Below are 17097 nucleotides of genomic sequence, written 5' to 3' on the forward strand. Positions count from 1 at the left end.
TTTCCCTGAACCTTTTGGAAGTGAACTCGCTTGTTGGTAGTACAGTTCTGTATGTTTTACTTATAGTATCTCATGTCATCCTGAACAACAACCCTGTGAAGTTTGCGGAGGAGGGAGCCAGGGCTCTAAACAGTCCGTGAACTCACTAGGGATCCACAAGTGCTAAGTGGGGAAGCCAGGGTCTGATCAAAAGTCATCTCATTCCAGCACTTGCGTTCCCAAGAGCAGACCACAACAAGGAAGGAGTAGAACCTGTGGTCAGGGTGTTGGGCTGCTCCCCAAAGGCAAGCAAAGTCGTAAAGGGGCAGCGGATTCTTGTGGGAAAAGCAAAGCTCTGAAGTCATCATAAAGCCTTGCATCTTTTAAGCTGTATTTCGCAGCAATCATCCTTCACCTCTACAAGCCCCTTCTGGGTAACAGAGGTGATTAGACTTGCCCTACCCACCTTCCCAGGTTCTTGTGAAGATCAAATGAGGTTATGTGTGTGAAAGTACAGTATAAACCTTAAAGCCCCATATAAATATTGCCATTCTTGTGGTCCTGTCATGACAGCAAGGCAGCACGATGGAAAGAATGTACAACAGCTTGGTCTCACCCGTGGGCAGATGACCCCCAAAGTTTGTTTTCAGCTGCAAGCAGAGATCTTGTATGCAAATCAGGGTTTTTAAAAAAACAGCAACATTGAAGAGTATCAGTTTGCATGTTGATAAGTGTTTTATAAATAGCTGCATAATTAGCATGTACTTACTGCAAAAAGTATACATAATATTTTATTCCCTGTTGTAGGCTGTAATGAATCTGCTGCCTCTACATCCTAGGAGGTTTTCACTTACTTTCCCCATGATAATTTTAATACATGGCACCATTATTAGCTGAATTAAGAATAAGTAAATGAGCAGTTAAAAAAAAATACAGAAAAATTACAGGTGCCTGTGGTGAGTAAGATAATAACTAGGTAAAAATATATGAAATAATTACAGTGTTTGAACGGCAGAGCCGGCATGGGGAAAATGACTCAATGGAATATTAAGCCTGCCATTGGCACGGTGGGAAACTGTAGCCTGCACTCTGGCCTTCACCTCTTCTGGTTTTCAGCCCAAAGAACACAGTGCAAACGGATCCAATCTGTCCTCGGCTACACGGACCCAGTGCCCAAGGAGCTGCTCCAGTTCAATGATGATTTGGATGCTGTGCAAGTTTGTCCTATAGATTAAATGAAACAATGAAAAGACTCTGTTTATAAGATATATGCCAGATGTTTTGGAATTTGCATGAACTTAGTGTACCTGGTGACATTGAGTTCCTTAGAAACTTATTTAGAGCATGTCTCTGATACCTATTTTATATCTTGACCAAAAATAGGGTTTCAGATGGCTTAGATAAAGGGTCTTAAAGATCTGTGATTTTTTTGAAGATTTTTCTTTTTTGAAAAAAGTATATTATACTTATCTAGCATTCCAAACAATGCAATTAAATTGTTTAAGGCAATCAGTCGATCAACAAACATTTGAGGGTTTTTTTTGGTTAAACTTTCTATATGCCCAATCCTTAGCTAGGAAATGGAGAGATTCAAAATGAGTTTAAGACACAGCTCCAGCTGTCTAGGATTTTGACTTAATGCTCCTGGGTGGTGAGTCGAATGTATTATAAGAGAAACTTCAGGTTAGAATTTGAATATTCAGTAGATTTGATGGTATTTGCTGAGTAGCAGTGAGACCAACTGTCATGTGTCAGGAGTCTTATTCAGTTCATGTATTTTCTGCTCATGGGACAAAATTGTTTTCTTATCTGCTAGTTGCATAAACATTAGCCAAGTATATATTCTTTTTAAAAAAAGATTTATTTATTTTATTGAAAGTCGGAGTTACACAGAGAGAGAAGGAGAGGCAGAGTGAGAAAGAGAGAGAGGTCTTCCATCCGCTGGTTCTTTCCCCAGATGGCTGCAACGGCCGGAGCTGCGCTGATCCGAAGCCAGGAGCTTCTTCCAGGTGTCTCACGTGGGTGCAGGGGCCCAAGGGCTTGGACCATGTTCTACTGCTTCCCCAGGCCATAGCAGAGAGCTGGATTGGAAGTGGAGCAGCCAGTCTCCAACAGGCACCCATATGGGATACCGGCATTGCAGGCGGTGGCTTAACCCGCTACACCACAGCGCCAGCCCCAGCCCCAGCCCCAGCCAAGTATATATTTCAATGAATGCTTTTCCAATGTTAAATATCCCTTATGTTCATGGTACTAACTCATTGATATTGCTTTCTAAATTGTTATTCCCCTGTAAAAAAAGTTAGATTTTATTTCCCATGGGACTTTCTCCATCACATGGGTAATGCATTATTCCAGTTTCATGTACACATGTTTTCCTCAACCTTCCTGTTGTGTTTCAATTTATGAACATACTGTATTTGAAATATTATTCTTTGCAGTTGCATCTTTTATCTCATATTGGGACAAGGGATCTGACTGAATAGTCTTTATTCTTTGCTACCTGAAGGAAACAGGATTCCTACCCCCCTACCATTTTCATACGAGTTACATAAAAACCGGAAGTCATATCATTCTCCTAAATGCCTGGGGAGGCAGTTAGGGGAATAAACAGCAGCCCCAGTGCATCGCCTGTGGCCACTTCTGCTATGATCGATGCCATACAAAGTCTTCTCTGTGTCCCTTACGAAGCCCATTCAGCAGGCAGTTCAGGAGTGGGGCAGGGTGTTACTGGTGGAGGGAGAGAATCCTTGAGCAGATTCCAGCATTCAACTATAAAGGAAGTCTTACCCTTACCTCCATCTTAGTAAATAAACATTTGTGAGGGAGAAGGCAAGACTTTGTGGCATCAGTCAGTTCTTTTTATTTTTTCAGAAGGAAGAAATTTTTCCTTTCATGACAAAAGGAAGCAAATGCCTTCTAGTCCCTCTGGGCTTGGTCAAGTCCATCTCCCAAGAGGCTGTGGAGTTATTGAAAGACAGGGGGTACTCAGCCCTGGCTTAGATACTCAACATGCTACATCAGAGCAAAACCTGGAACTTCAGAAGGAGAAGAAAAACAGAAATCTCTTTCTCATTAGGATTTTTGCTCCCCAGGTGCAATTATTCTTAAAAATTTCGTGAGCCTCAGTATTAATGTGTAGTCACTGTGGCCCCTGTTTGGGATGGAAAGAGTTTGTCTATATTGAAAACCGTGCCATTCACTCCCCTCAGCACTCTCGGGTATATCTCTTCTCTCTCAACCCCAGTTTCTGCATCTCTGACTATCTCCTCGTTATATTTGTAGATAGTATTATATGTTCATATGAGCACATTGAACACATTTTATAAATTATAAAGCTCTACACATGCTCAAAATGGTATTATTGTAATCTTTCCAACTGTGTATTCTGTTTTGTGCAGTGGACAAAAGACAAATGCCTACAACAGGGAAGATGACAATAAAAATCTTTATCCTGCCCATGTATACAATATAGATTTAATTATCCTTTCTCGTGATCTTAGAGATTAGCCACAAGGATGCTGCAGATATTACTATATGTGAAACACAAGAATAAGCATTGTTTCTTTGAGTTCAAGTCAAGGAACATTAGGATTATAGTCACGTGATGCCAATTTGATACTGCAAACCATGTCAACCTTATACAAGTTGGAAAGATTCTCTCTCTCTCTCTGTACTATCTCATCTCTCTCTTTCAACATATAATCCAGTGGAATGTTCCAGGTGGGTAGGAAAGGTGCCCACTGCATTCCCAGCTCCTCACACTGTGCCCCACCTAGAGTATCTCTTACTAATTGGTGAGTCACTTTGAATAGTTTCATTAGCCTGCTACTTGTCAAACACTTGGATGTACATTGTTTTTGAAAAGTGAAGTAATTTATTTGAAGATATATTTACCTTGTAAAAACCACATTACTACATTGGGCTTATTTACATCTTGGGGTTATTTTCCTGAATTTAAGCTGAGTGCTCACCTTTTATATACAAGCTCAATGAAAGCTTTTGTTTCTTCTAAGTGACATCATCACCTTTGAGTGATTCAAACTGTACTCATACTGCAAGTGCAACAAGATGTTTTTAAGATGTAAATTTATATGATAACCTAGGCTACAGTGTGACAGTCTTTCAAAATGGATATGACATAATCCAAACTTAAATTGGCACATTGTCTTATAGGGTGGGGTCATCAGAAAGATTGGCTTCCACATGCATTATCACTTCAATATAGAAAAAGAAGCATGCTAGACTTGAAGTGTCTGTGTGAGGATGGTGGACGTGACCAACAATGGTACCAGGGTGTATGGGGCGGCTGACATTACTGGCTCAGGAAGCAAGGGCTTTAAAATTCATTCTCTTCCGGCTTCAGAATTTTCACTGCCTTATGGAGGTGTCAAGGCTGGCTGTCCTCAGCCCCTACCCATGCCTCCCACCTTAGCCACTCTTACTTTCTCCTATGCCATGAGAATAAAAAGGTAGTCCCTGCCAAAGCCTGATACACACCAAGTTTCCACTGTCTTAATCCACTCTTTGTTGCTTTATCAGAATGCTTGAGACTGGGTAATTCATAAAGAAAAGAGGTTTAGTTAGCTCACAGCTCCGAAGGCTAAAAATCTAAGATGGGATGGCCATATTTGTTCGGTTGCTGGGGAGAACTTTGTTGCCCTGTGCATGACAGAAAACTAGAAAGCCAAGGGGTGCTGGCCTAATAAGGGACGTAACAATGGGGCTGACCTCCTTATAACCACCTGCCTTCAGGGGCCAGCATTGTGGCCCAGTGGGTTAAGTTTCCCCATGTAACACTGGCATCCCATATTAGAGTACTAGTTAGAGTCACTGCTGCTCTGCTTCCAATCTAGCTTCCTGCTAATGCACCTGGGAAGGCAGCAGAGGATGGCCCAAGTACTTGGGTTCCTGCCATCCATATGGAGGACCAGGATGGTGTTCCTGGCTCCCTGCTTGGGTCTGGCCTAGCCCATGGCTGTTGTGGGCATTTGGGGAGTGAACCAGCTGATGGAAGATCTCTAACTCAATCTCTTATTTATTAATGAATAAAATTAATAAAGAATTTCATTAATAAATATTTTGAAAAACACCAGGCCTTCACAAGAACTAATGCATTCCCAAGAGAACTAATCTAGTCTCGTGAGAAAAGCAACCATCCTTCTTCAAGGCCCCACTTCTGACTGCCACATTCAAGAATTAAGCCTTGACATGACTTTTGGTGTGGACAAACCATCAGCAAACCATAGCACCACACTTGCAGGTTACCACACAGTTAAGCAGAAGACAGCCATATGGAAGGCAGTTTATCGTTTCTCTTTAGATCCACCTTGCTTTAGTGTTGTCGTAGTTCCAATAGAGTTTGGGAATTATTTCATATCACCTCCTCATTTCACAGCTGAGCACGTGGAGGTCTACAGCTAAGTGGCTTACCAAGAATCAGAATGCTTGGTGCTAGCAATGGGAGGACTCGAACCCAGCTCCTCTAACTCTCGCGTGAACCAATCTATATTTTTCAGGCAGTTGAAAATTATTTCCTTGGTCCCACCATGTGCCTGACTGTGCTGCTCTTCACTTTCTTAAAAAGTGGCCGTAAGATGTGGTCCTCAGGGGCCGGCGCCGTGGCTCATTTGGCTAATCCTCCGCCTGCAGTTCCAGAATCCCATATGGGTGCTGGGTTCTAGGCTGCTCCTCTTCCAGTCCAGCTTTCTGCTGTGGCCCGGGAAGGCAGTGGAGGATGGCCTAAGTGCTTGGGCGCCCGTACCCACGTGGGAGACCAGGAGGAAGCACCTGGCTCCTGGCTTCCGATCGGCATAGCTCCGGCCGTAGTGGCCATTTGGGGGATGAACCAACGGAAGGAAGACCTTTCTCTCTGTCTCTCCCTCTCGCTGTCTGTAACTCTACCTGTCAAATAAATAAATAAATAATCTTAAAAAAAAAAAGATGTAGTGCTCAGCACTGCAGCTCTTTAGAAAGGAAAAACGCATTGTAAGCATACAAGCAAGAGACCAAGGGGTTAATCAGAAAAGAAATAATTTCCACATAAAGTGATCTTTCTTCTTTTTTTATTGTAAGCTCAGCGAGAATTGTAGCAATACAGGTTGAGCAATTTTCTTTTTTATGAATCTCGTGCTCAATTTATGAAAGCCATTTTGCAAACCATTTACATGCAGTAAACCTTTGCTTTAAGGTTCTGTCATTTACCTTGGTCATGATTATTTATAGTTCTTTTAGAAAAGGCCCTTTGCTGGGTGCACTCTCAAGCATAGCACTGCCATGAGGCCGTTTTCCACAATGCCTTTCAAGTCATCGTGTAAGCGAAGGCATGGCCAGTCTTGTCGCTAGCTGTCAGGCCCAAGGGGTTGTATAATGGCAACAAAACTAGCTGGAGTCTTGGACTCACCCACTGGGCACTCTTGCTACATAGTCCTGCCCTTTTATACCCTGTTAGTGTCTGTTTGCTCCCTTGGAGGAAGGGAATGCCACCTTCATCCCAAGACCATAAACTAGAGTTGAACTGAGATACATTGAATGTGAGTTGCAGTGTAAGTTCTGAAGGGTTAAGTTGATCATGAACTAGCTGGCTATAACATGAACTACTCTAAATCACTGAAAAAAATGAGTTGCATGTCTAATCTAAAATATTTCTGCATCACCCAGTATATTCTGCCTATTGTAATTCATCCAAGAATGCCAACCAGAGCAGGGACTTTTATTCTTGGCACATAGTAGGCATCAGATGTTGGTTGCACTAATGAATAAAATAAAAATTCTAGATGAAAGTCACTGTGGTAGGCATGGTAGAATATAAGACAAATAATATGTGATACCAAGCCTTCAGGGGCTTATAACTAAGACGGCGAGGCACAAGCTAACAAGGAGGTAGGTTGTGGCTGTAGGCAAGAGTAAAAAGCATGGTGGGCATGTCTAAAGCCTTTGTCAGAGGATTGACATAGCAGGAACTTCCTCTTCCTCTAGCCTTGCCTGCTTACCCATGCCCTGTTTGTATCAGTCATGGTCCCAGCAGGCCTAGATGTCCACTTGGAAGGCTTCCCCAGAAATGCATAGGATGAAGAGCATTACAGAGATGTGGACAGAATTATGGGAAACAAGAGGTGGCAAGGCACCCATATACTAGCGACAGCAAGAGACATGATCGCCCAGAGAGGCAAATGGCAAGATGGAGACAGGCAGGGAATGAGAGCCGGAGCCAGGCATAGCAAGATTCTTTGTCAACGCTCAAGTCCACGTGGAAGTCAATGAAAGTCTAATTACCTGTCAACTGTCAGGTCAAAGTCAACAGGAGTTAGGGAAGGTTCGTATGCGTTTGGTGCAGACACTTTATGTGGAGTTTATCTTGAGAGTGAAATTGCATCCTTTTAGAAGGCTGGCTTTCCGAAGCTGGCCTCTGTCACTCTGTCTTTGCCAGTAGCATCATGCAGTGCGTGTGCAATGGCTGAATATCTTCCTTGACTCCTGGGCACTTACCATGCACAGCCTTCTCAAGGTACGGAACAGGAGAAAATGGATTATGCCCTCAACAACAAGAGGCGAGTCATCCGCCTGGTTCTCCAGTGGGCTGCCACGTACGGAGACCTCCTTCAAGAAGATGACGTGGCCGTGGCTTTCCTGGAGGTACGTGGGGGTCCTTCCTTCCAAGAATATACTGTGGTCCTGCCGTGCAGGAACCTAGCCATAGGCACAGCAGCTTCCTGGGGGAACGTCATTGTGCATTCTAGGCTTTGTTAGTATCTTCATTCACCAGAGAGGTGCTTTAAGAAAAGGAAAGGAAAGCATCACCCATTATCCTGTAGCTCTAGTTCGGTAACTGGTCGCATTTTAATGTATTTTCGTCTATGCTTTTTTCCTTTTGAGTGTTTCCTGTAGTTAGAATCACATAGAATCCATCATCCCACAGGCTGCTTTTTTCTACCTAATCCTTACAAAAGGATTTTTTTTTCCATATCAGTAAAGTCTTTATAAGAGAAAAAATTTCCCAGTTACTCAATTTCATTGGGTAGCTGTGCCACAGGTGTATTTATTTGCTCTTGTCGTGTTGGCCAGTTTTCACCTTCATGGGATTTTGGTGTAGTGAACAATTCTGTGCAGCTGGGTATGTCCTTGCTATGTTCCTAAATGTGGGGTTGTTAGATAAGTGAGTGGAGTGAGGCAGATGGTTTTATTGAGGAGTCACTGGAACAGGACTTGGGAGGCTGCGAGGTAGTTCTAAAGGGCGTCATTTACTCTGCAAACACTGCTGTAAGCGCAGCTGCCCTGCTCTTGCTCCACAGTACAGCACTGGCCTTGACAGTGAATCTTTGATTAAAGGGGCCCCCCTTTATCTGTGGGGATTTTTACAAAGACTCCTCATGGAAACCTTGCATGGTACCAAACCCTGTCTATACCCTGCTTTTTCCTATACATACATGCCCACGATAAAGTTTAATTTATAAATTAGGCACAATAAGAGATTAATAGCAGTAATAATAAAAGAAAAATTCTAACAATGTACTTTGATTACAGTGGCGTGAATGTCATCTCTCTCTCCCAACTGCCATGGGGCAGGGGGCTGACAGTGTGGACATGCTGGATAAAGGGCCAATTCACATCCCAGGCAGGACGGGATAGGCTGATGAGAGATTTCTCAGCACTACTCTGAACAGTGTCCAATTTAAGAATGACGAAGTGCTTATTTCTAGAATTTTCTGTTTAATATTTTCGGACCACAATTGCCTGCAGGTAACTGAAATCACAGGAAAGCAAAACCACAGACGGTAGGGGCAGAATGTGCTGTACTCCCCGCTCCCCTACACTTAGACAAGGTCCTGGCTTCTGTGCAAGGTGGCTTCCGTGGCCAACTTTATCAACCCAAAGTTGTACAATGAGTCATCCAAAAGGAACCCCCTCGCTCCTTTGTAGACCATTGATTTCTCAAGCTGAGGGGTGAGGCAGGTCAACCAGGGTCTCTCAAGGCTGGGGGTGAAGTGCTGTGAGAATGGGAGGGATCACAGGAGCTTGAGGTCCTATGTTGACCTACGGCCTCTGTCCATTGAGCGTGGGCCCTTTCCGTGGCTGACCCCAAGTGGCGGCGGTCATTTTCATTGTCTGGAGGCCAGCGTTCCCATGCAATGCCGGGCGCACTTGCTGCAGCTGGGTGGTCAGGACCGGGCACTGCCAGGCAAGGAGGCCTGAGTTGGTGGCACACACTCAGCACCGATTCAGAACAGTGTGAAAGACCATGCCTGAGTTTTTGCCACCAACAACTAACCACACTAGGGGTAGATGTAAATATTAAAATAATATTACAAATAAGTACCAGAATTTCCCTGAAAAAAAAAATGGAGGTAAGAAAGTTATCTTGAAGCATAAATTATGAAATTCCCTATTCTAGAGCATTGCATTCCATTGAGTCTTATATAAATAGATCACTTGCAATTTAATAATTGCAATTTAATTTTCTGGGGGGGGATTTTTCACTGTGGTAAAATGGAAGAATCTCTAACATAAAATGTGCCATTTGAACCACGTGTTAAATGCATGCTTTTAATGAAAGACATTCATTTCATTTGCAATGCTGTATCAGCATCTCCGTTGTCTAGTTCTAGAACTTTCTCTCATTTGCAGTTTTGAATTGAGACATACTGTAGCATTTTCTTCTTGCCTCTTTCCCTGCGGTCTGGGCCGTCGGGGGCTGATGACACTGGAGCACATCTTTGCTGCCCTCACAGTAGCATGCACCTTTTGCAGCTCTCATGAAAAGCTTGTGACCTTTGCCAATTGCAGGAGTTTTACGTGTCTGTGTCTGATGATGCCCGGGTCATTGCCACCCTGAAGGAGCAACTTCCAGAACTGGAGAAGATCGTCAAGCAAATGTAAGGAAGGGCTGGGTCTCGGGCCGTCCCTGCCCGACACTGAACCATCTCCCCAAAGTCCTTTGTTTGTGCAGAGGTTAAAGCTGGGCTTTCCGCAGCCACGCTGTGTTCTGATTCAAGTGGACGGGGCCCAGGGCAAACACGGTACTCTCAGCCCAGGTGCACAGAAGGACTGAGATCCTGTTGGCTGCACTCAGCATGGGTGGGCTGCCAAGGGAAAGTCTGGGGAGCAAGACCCTCCTTTGGGGAGCCCCACTCATGATATTGGGGTCCCTTCAGTTCAAAGCAGAAATTCAGCAAGGAAATGGACAGGGGCAATGAAAGACAATTTGAAGGCAATTCCTTACAATTAAAGTTCACTTCCCACCACCAAAGCTGGTCCTGACACTTGTGTCCTCTTTTGAGAACAGAAGGATTCATACACTGCCACTTGAGTTAGCCATTAAATCCTCAAGAGGGAGCCTGCGGCTGGAGAGACTGGCAAAGGCAGAAACCCTGGGTTGTCGCATGGGCTTTGCCAGGGACCAGCCTCGGACACGCATGCAAATCTCTGCTGTCCCTGCGTGCTTTGGTCTCTTAGAACACAGAGGCTCACGTTGCCTGCTGGAGGGACCCTGTGATTACACTCTGTACCGACAGATGAAAGTCATACACACACGATGCAGCGGAAAACAGCCGTCCCCATGGTATTAAACGATGTGCTTCCTCTATTTCCCGTAGCTCAGAAGATGCAAAAGCTCCACAAAAGAAAGTAAGTGGCATGGATTTGGATTTCCTCCTTGCGCCCTGGAGAGTCCGTGCTCCAGAAGTAGCCTATGTGTGTTGTGATACACAAACATGGGCCTCTGCTCGCTCTCAGACGCCTTCTCGGTGAGTTGCTAGCCCACCCTGGTCCCTATCCCTCATGGCACTTGCTGTACTGCCTATTTTTGCAGCACAAAGTTCTTCTGCAACAGTTCAACACGAGCGATGAGAGAAGCCAGAAGCGCCAGCCCATCCGCGGCTCTGATGAGGGTGAGAATTTTCTTCCGACTCCCAGTGCATCCCAGTGAAATCTTCCCCACGGGAAGTGGCACCACGGACCCACAGAATCGCCTTGGTCGGAGGTGCCCTTTTGCGTTGCGAGAATACCTGGTGCGGAGGAACTTGTCCATGCTTCCCCAGTTCTACCTCTCCCTGGCTGCCACCCTTTCTGGAGGGGAATGTGGATGGCGTCAGGCCCAGGTGTTAAGGCTGGTGGGAAAGGAGCTGGTGCTGTAGAACCCGGGGCATCTAGCCTGGGAGAGCACTCCTGCCCTGAGCAGCTGCCTCAGCCACCGTCTAGGAGGTGAATGTTCTGGTTTTAGTTTTTCAGCCATCTAAGATTTCTCCAAAGGTTTGCAACCCACAGCCATCCTCATAATAGTGATAACATTTTCATGTTAAGCCACAAATGAATCTTGTCATTTAGGAGGCCCTCACACCCTAGGAATCACAGTAGTTGCAACTGATTCCCAGGTTTATGCGATCAGAGGTGAGCCTGTGGGTACCACATGTAGGTCTGTTGAGCGACATACATCAGAACTTGTGTGGCCCAGCCCCAAAGCACACAGACCAGTGAAGCGAAGGAGTAGCAATGGCAGCAGCCGCTAAGGCCTGGGCAGAAGCTCTCCTGCTTGCAGAGATTAATGTCCGCCTCACATTGTCCTGCAGGGCAGTGGTCATCCCATCAACAGCCCAGGGTGTAATGATCCTCTACTTCTTGTGACCAAAAAATGCTCAAGGCAGACCCAGAACACTGGCCTAAAGACACTTCTCATTTTTTCCCATGACCTATTTCTGGGCTGTCCACAAATTCTCTGTCGTTCTGGTGACTGGGGTTGGCAACCATTTGTACACCTGTTCTGGGCCAGTGCTAAGGGGAGCAGTGTTAGAAGTGGCAGGCCTGGGCGTAGGTGTGAGCAAATAGGTGAGAATGACAAGATGGTGCAAATTTGGGAGGTAGAGTAAACATTTTGCATAACATGTGGTTTTCTTAAGAACTCTAAGACCAACTTACCCCACTCTGACTGCCTTTGCCTAGTTCTGTTTAAGGTCTATTGCTTGGACCACACCTACACCACCATCCGGGTGCCGGTGGCCGCCTCGGTGAAGGAAGTCATCAGTGCAGTGGCCGACAAACTGGGCTCCGGGGAAGGCCTGATCATCGTCAAGATGAGCTCTGGGGGAGGTAACAGCCTTTATTAGGATTTGGGGCTTTTTAGAAAATGGGACATCCCATTCAAACAGAAACCAGGTGAGGGCTTACAAAGCCACTGCAGGCCGACCCAGAAAGATGGCCTGGGGCTGTGTGCACTCCAGAGAACAACAGAAGGGGCCTGGGTGGGTGTCTTGTTGCCTCTGTCCTGGAGGTGCTCTGAATCAGAGGGAGGTGAAGCAATGCATCCGAGGCAGCTGGAGCTGGAGACTCTGGGTGCATGCCAGCCTGGAGTTCTTTCTGTGTGAACTTGAACCGAGAGCTCTAGGACTTGAAGCCCTGACAATGTGCACCCTAAGGGAGACTCTGCCTTGACCAGCCAAAGGCTCCTGCTTTCTACAATTCTGAAACGGGAAGTGGTCCCAGGCTGGTCTTTTCCCACTAACAGCGATTCCCTCCTCAGTCAGTGGAGGGGGCAGGAGCCCAGCTACATCCGATGACAGGAGGGATGCTGACCCTCCCTTTCGCTGGCCTTGATCACTCTGTGTTATCCTGAAATGCCATTTAGTCGTCGGCTCTCTGCACTGGCCTTTGTGTGCCTGAGACAGGAGAGGATGGGTTACCACATTGCTCGCCAGGGAGCAGGTAGCCAGTAAATACGCAGCTACAGTCCACGCTGGCAGGAGCTTTAGGAATGCCCGCTCAGCAAGAAACTGGAGGGAAGTGACATCTCCGGAAATGATTCCATGCCCTGGGGGTGGGGCGGAGTCCTTCAGACAGATGAGCCTGTTTTAAGGCAAGTGAGTCCCTATCCAGGGGGATAGGATGCTAAAGTGCCTCGTGGAGTCCCAGGATCCCTTCCATTCTGTCCCAGTTGCACAGGCCCGGGATGTCTGTCTTCGATGCTGATAGCTCCCTGGTGCCTCCCTCACTTCCTTTACGTCTTTACCCACACTTCAGGGCCTCGCCAAGGCTTCCCCCATCCCTAACTCTGATGCGCTTTCTAAAACGCCAGCTTCTCCCTGTATCATTACTTCCTAGCCCCTTCCACTCCCGACCTCTTCCTCCTCACCCTGTTTCCTGTCTGCCTTGCTCAAGGGGATGGACGTGCATGTTGGACAGGAATTTTTCTCCCTCTGTTTTCCCCAGTGCCTGGCACAGAGTCTGGCGCGTAGTATATGCTGCGTAAATATTTATTGAATGAGCTAATTTGTAGAATGTGGAAGGAGGCTTCATCTAGTTAGTACTGTTGCCTTCCAAATTAGAGAATAAGCGGGAAAAAAATACAGTTTGCATTGAAACCATGTGGGACCTCAGAAAACCCCTAAATTGTCTAAAAGTCATCTCTCTGTCTCCAGTGTGCTGGGTGCTATTGCTACCTAGAAACATAAGTTGTTATACATAGCAAATGCGGTCATGCTGTATAGTTGTGGCTGCAGCCATAACTGGGTGAACCGACCCTCGGGTGTGTCCGTTGCTGCTCTGTGGTCATCTCTGATGGCATCTGGGTTTCACGTGGCTGTGTGAGAGCTGTGTCTTTTTTATTCAGTGGGTCCCTCCAGCCCTGTGTTTTATGCAGTCCCTCTGCGTGTCCCAGCAATTCACTGAGCTGGCAATTTGTTGGTGTGATTAGGGCAGTGCAGCAAATCTCAGATGTATTTAATGGGCAATCTCCTGCTTTGTATGTTCACAGAAAAGGTGGTGCTCAAGCCTAATGATGTTTCCGTGTTTACCACGCTCACCATTAACGGCCGCCTGTTTGCCTGCCCGCGGGAGCAGTTCGATTCACTGGTAGGTGCGGACGGCCTCCGCGGAGCAGCGTCTGCAATCAGCAAAACTTGTCTTAAGCTGCATTGTGCGGTCACAAACCCCGTGGCTGAAAAATCGTAAATGCGCCTTGGCTTTTCCTCTTTCTAGGTTCTCTTAGGTAAGCCTCAGGTGTTCCCTGGAGATGCTCTGAGCTTTGGCTTTTTCTTTCGTGGAAATCAGCGCAGTGGCACTGCTATGAGGGCATCGTTCAGCTTTCAGCACTCTGAGCTGAACTTCACCCCGTTGAAATGTCCGCAGTTTAAATATTCACATTAAAAGTCGGAATAGTTAGACCAGGACGCAAGTCATTTTTTTAAAAATGCTATTTATCAGGGGAGTATAGAAAATGTGTAGGAAATTCGAGAACAGACTCATTCCCTAAATCTTCAAAGCACTTTCAGGCCACACGGTTTGCCGTAAAGGACTGATGGGCCCACACTAACAAGTGAGTTAACTGCTCTCTTCTGCAGGTAGAAGGTTCGTTTGTATTTATGCTATACACATTAGGGAGGGTGGTGTGTAGCTACTGAAATACCTTGGAACAGCCACGGGGCCAGAGCGGAAGGCGAAGGCCCTGTGCCCTCAACCTTGGCACAGAGCCCTTGGGCTTCTCCGCTCAGAGAAGTGCAGCACAAGGGAAGTCACGCGTCTGAAGGATATTCAGGAAGTCCTTGCAAATGCCGATTAGGAAACACCATGTGCGGATTTCAAAATGGTTTTGTGGCCGGCGCCGTGGCTTAACAGGCTAATCCTCCGCCTTGCGGCACCGGCACACGGGGTTCTAGTCCCGGTTGGGGCGCCGGATTCTGTCCCGGTTGCTCCTCTTCCAGTCCAGCTCTCTGCTGTGGTCCAGGAGTGCAGTGGAGGATGGCCCAAGTGCTTGGGCCCTGCACCCCATGGGAGACCAGGAGAAGCACCTGGCTCCTGGCTTCGGATCAGTGAGATGCGCCAGCCGCAGCGGCCATTGGAGGGTGAACCAACGGCAAAAAGGAAGACCTTTCTCTCTGTCTGTCTCTCTCTCTCTCACTATCCACTCTGCCTGTCAGATAAAGAATATAATCAAGTAACCTGCACCCACTTTCCAGAAGGCACTTTGGCTACCGGAACGACCCATGAATAGTTTTCCAGTTCAACCAGTCAGGCCTTTCAGGGAAATCCTGATTCCACTCCCTGGACTTTGTAGGGCTCTTTTTCCTCCTTGAGACCCTGGGTTTCTGGCGTGAAGAGAGCACGCGTGGACACCGCAGGGCAGCGGCATGGATTTGTACACTGTGTGAGTTGGCGCACGGAGCACCTCGGCCGTGTGGCTCTCACTTCCCTGATTCGGCCTCTCTCCTGCAGCCTCGCCTTCCTCAGCCCTAGTGCTGTGGGATCGGACATGGCTCAGAGCCCTTTCGACTATTTTTGAACCATTGCTTTCTACACTATCTCCCACCGTTGAAGGATTAAAAAGAAAAAAAAAAAAAAAAACAGGTTGTCACTGAGCACCGCTGCCCTCTCCTGGGAGGGGTGCGGCTGCCGCCCGCGGGAGGGCGCCGCTGGATGTGACGTGTGGACTGCGCAGCACGGCGGGCAGGGGCTCCCTTGCCAGCTGGCTCTGGGCCGCAGTGGGGAGCGCCGTGTATAGATAGGCAGTGTGGACTCCAGCCAGCTCCCTAGGGGGCAGATCCTAACTTTTTAAGCCTCTGTTTATTTGCACACAATCCTACAGCCTTCTAAGTTCTTAGTCCTTGCTTGTCTTCCATTTTAAGGCCTGAGTGGTTGGAAGGAATTTGCTCTAGTGCAAGTCCCCTGGACATGAACTTCTTCTCTGCCAGCATCCTGTTACCCACTGTGCCTCAGGGCCTTTCCTCCATAGAGCCCCTTCTCCGGCGTTCTAAAGACAGCCCTTGTAGGCAGGGGCCCTGAGCATGACTTTGCAATATTGGACATTGCCAAACCCTTGGATCCCCCAGCAGGTGCTTTGGCGGGGTCTGCTTTGCACTGGGCTAGCTCCTGTATGACACAAGGTCAAGTGCCGTGGGTCCTCTGTCCTTGCCACAACTACAGTCCAGGTAGGGAGATGAGAATAACCCAGCAGCCTGGATCAGAACATGGTTTCATGTTAACTGCCTTGTCTGGAATGAGCTGATTGGCAGCCGCTTCTGCTCAAAGCTAAGGACTTTTGTTGGTAATGTTACCCTTGGACATTTTATTCAAATGTCAATGTGAGTGCTCAACAACTTCCAGTAAAATCCCATGGATCTGTAATTTGGTTCCACTTCTATCTATCCACTAGTTCCTGAGACTTTGATTTAGTAACTTGTACAATGATCCGGGCGTGGAGGATGGCTCTGGCTCTGGGGTGGCCTCAGCCAATCCACCGCAGGCCTCATACCTCAGGGAGCCCCTGGTGCACTGCTCTTGTATGCAGTCAGGGAGAAGCCGGTGTGACAGGGGCCACTGCAGAATGAGAGGGACAGCGTGTGAGCACAAGACACGGGCGCTGCCGCGGTGCGGCCAACAGATGCCACCTCTGTGTCGCTGACAGCACATCCTGCCACGCCTGGAAAATGGGAAGGCAGCAGAGCTGGTCTCCCAAGCACCGCTCTCCAGCCCTAGCACAGGAGTCATGTCTCCAAAGGGGCAGGGAGGGAATCCATGGAGTTCTGTGTCCGTGTGCAGGCAGGGTTCCCAGCAATCTGAGTTAAGTGCTGTGTGTCTCCCGTAGGACATCGCCGCAGGGATAACTCAGAGTGTAGAATCCTTCAGGGCCCTAGTCACCATGGAAATCCCTGTGTTAGAGGGAGCAGTACCCTTTGAGGCTCAGAGAGCCTCATCACTGGGCTCACGGAAGAAGAGGTCAGCCTGCCCTTTGCCAAGGGGGAGGGAGGCTTGATGAGCCCCACCCACTCCAATACAAGTGGGGCTTCAACCAGTCTCTCTGATGCTTGCTCAGTGAGGCAGGAGCAGTGGCCCAGCACCCACGGCTAAAGCCACTTTGCATATTTCTTTCTTTCTTAGACAGTAAGAGAGAGAGAGAGAGAAAGGTCTTCCTTTCTGTTGGTTCACCCCCCAAATGGCTGCCACGGCCAGCGCACTGTGCTGATCCGAAGCCAGGAGCCAGGTGCCTCCTCCTGGTCTCCCATACAGGCGCAGTGCCGAAGCACTTGGGCCATCCTCCACTGCCTTCCCAGGCCACAGCAGAGAGCTGGACTGGAAGAGGAGCAACCGGGACAGAACCGGCTCCCCAGCCGGGACTAGAACCCGGGGTGCCAGCAC

General features: G+C 47.5%; 1 protein-coding gene across 4 annotated transcripts in view; it reads left to right on the top strand.

The window, feature by feature from the left end:
- Nucleotides 1-17097, top strand: part of RAPGEF4 (Rap guanine nucleotide exchange factor 4) — a 328711-nt gene that overhangs the window by 285616 nt on the left and 25998 nt on the right. For all 4 annotated transcript variants that reach the window (XM_062187806.1, XM_062187808.1, XM_062187815.1 and 1 more), the window contains 6 exons: nt 7464-7614; nt 9763-9851; nt 10572-10602; nt 10787-10865; nt 11914-12060; nt 13721-13818. In XM_062187806.1, coding sequence (XP_062043790.1) covers nt 7464-7614; nt 9763-9851; nt 10572-10602; nt 10787-10865; nt 11914-12060; nt 13721-13818 — 595 coding nt within the window. The remainder of the gene's footprint in view (nt 1-7463; nt 7615-9762; nt 9852-10571; nt 10603-10786; nt 10866-11913; nt 12061-13720; nt 13819-17097) is intronic.

The sequence above is a fragment of the Lepus europaeus genome, chromosome 1 (genome assembly GCF_033115175.1).
Source record: "Lepus europaeus isolate LE1 chromosome 1, mLepTim1.pri, whole genome shotgun sequence".
Lineage (NCBI taxonomy): Eukaryota > Metazoa > Chordata > Mammalia > Lagomorpha > Leporidae > Lepus > Lepus europaeus.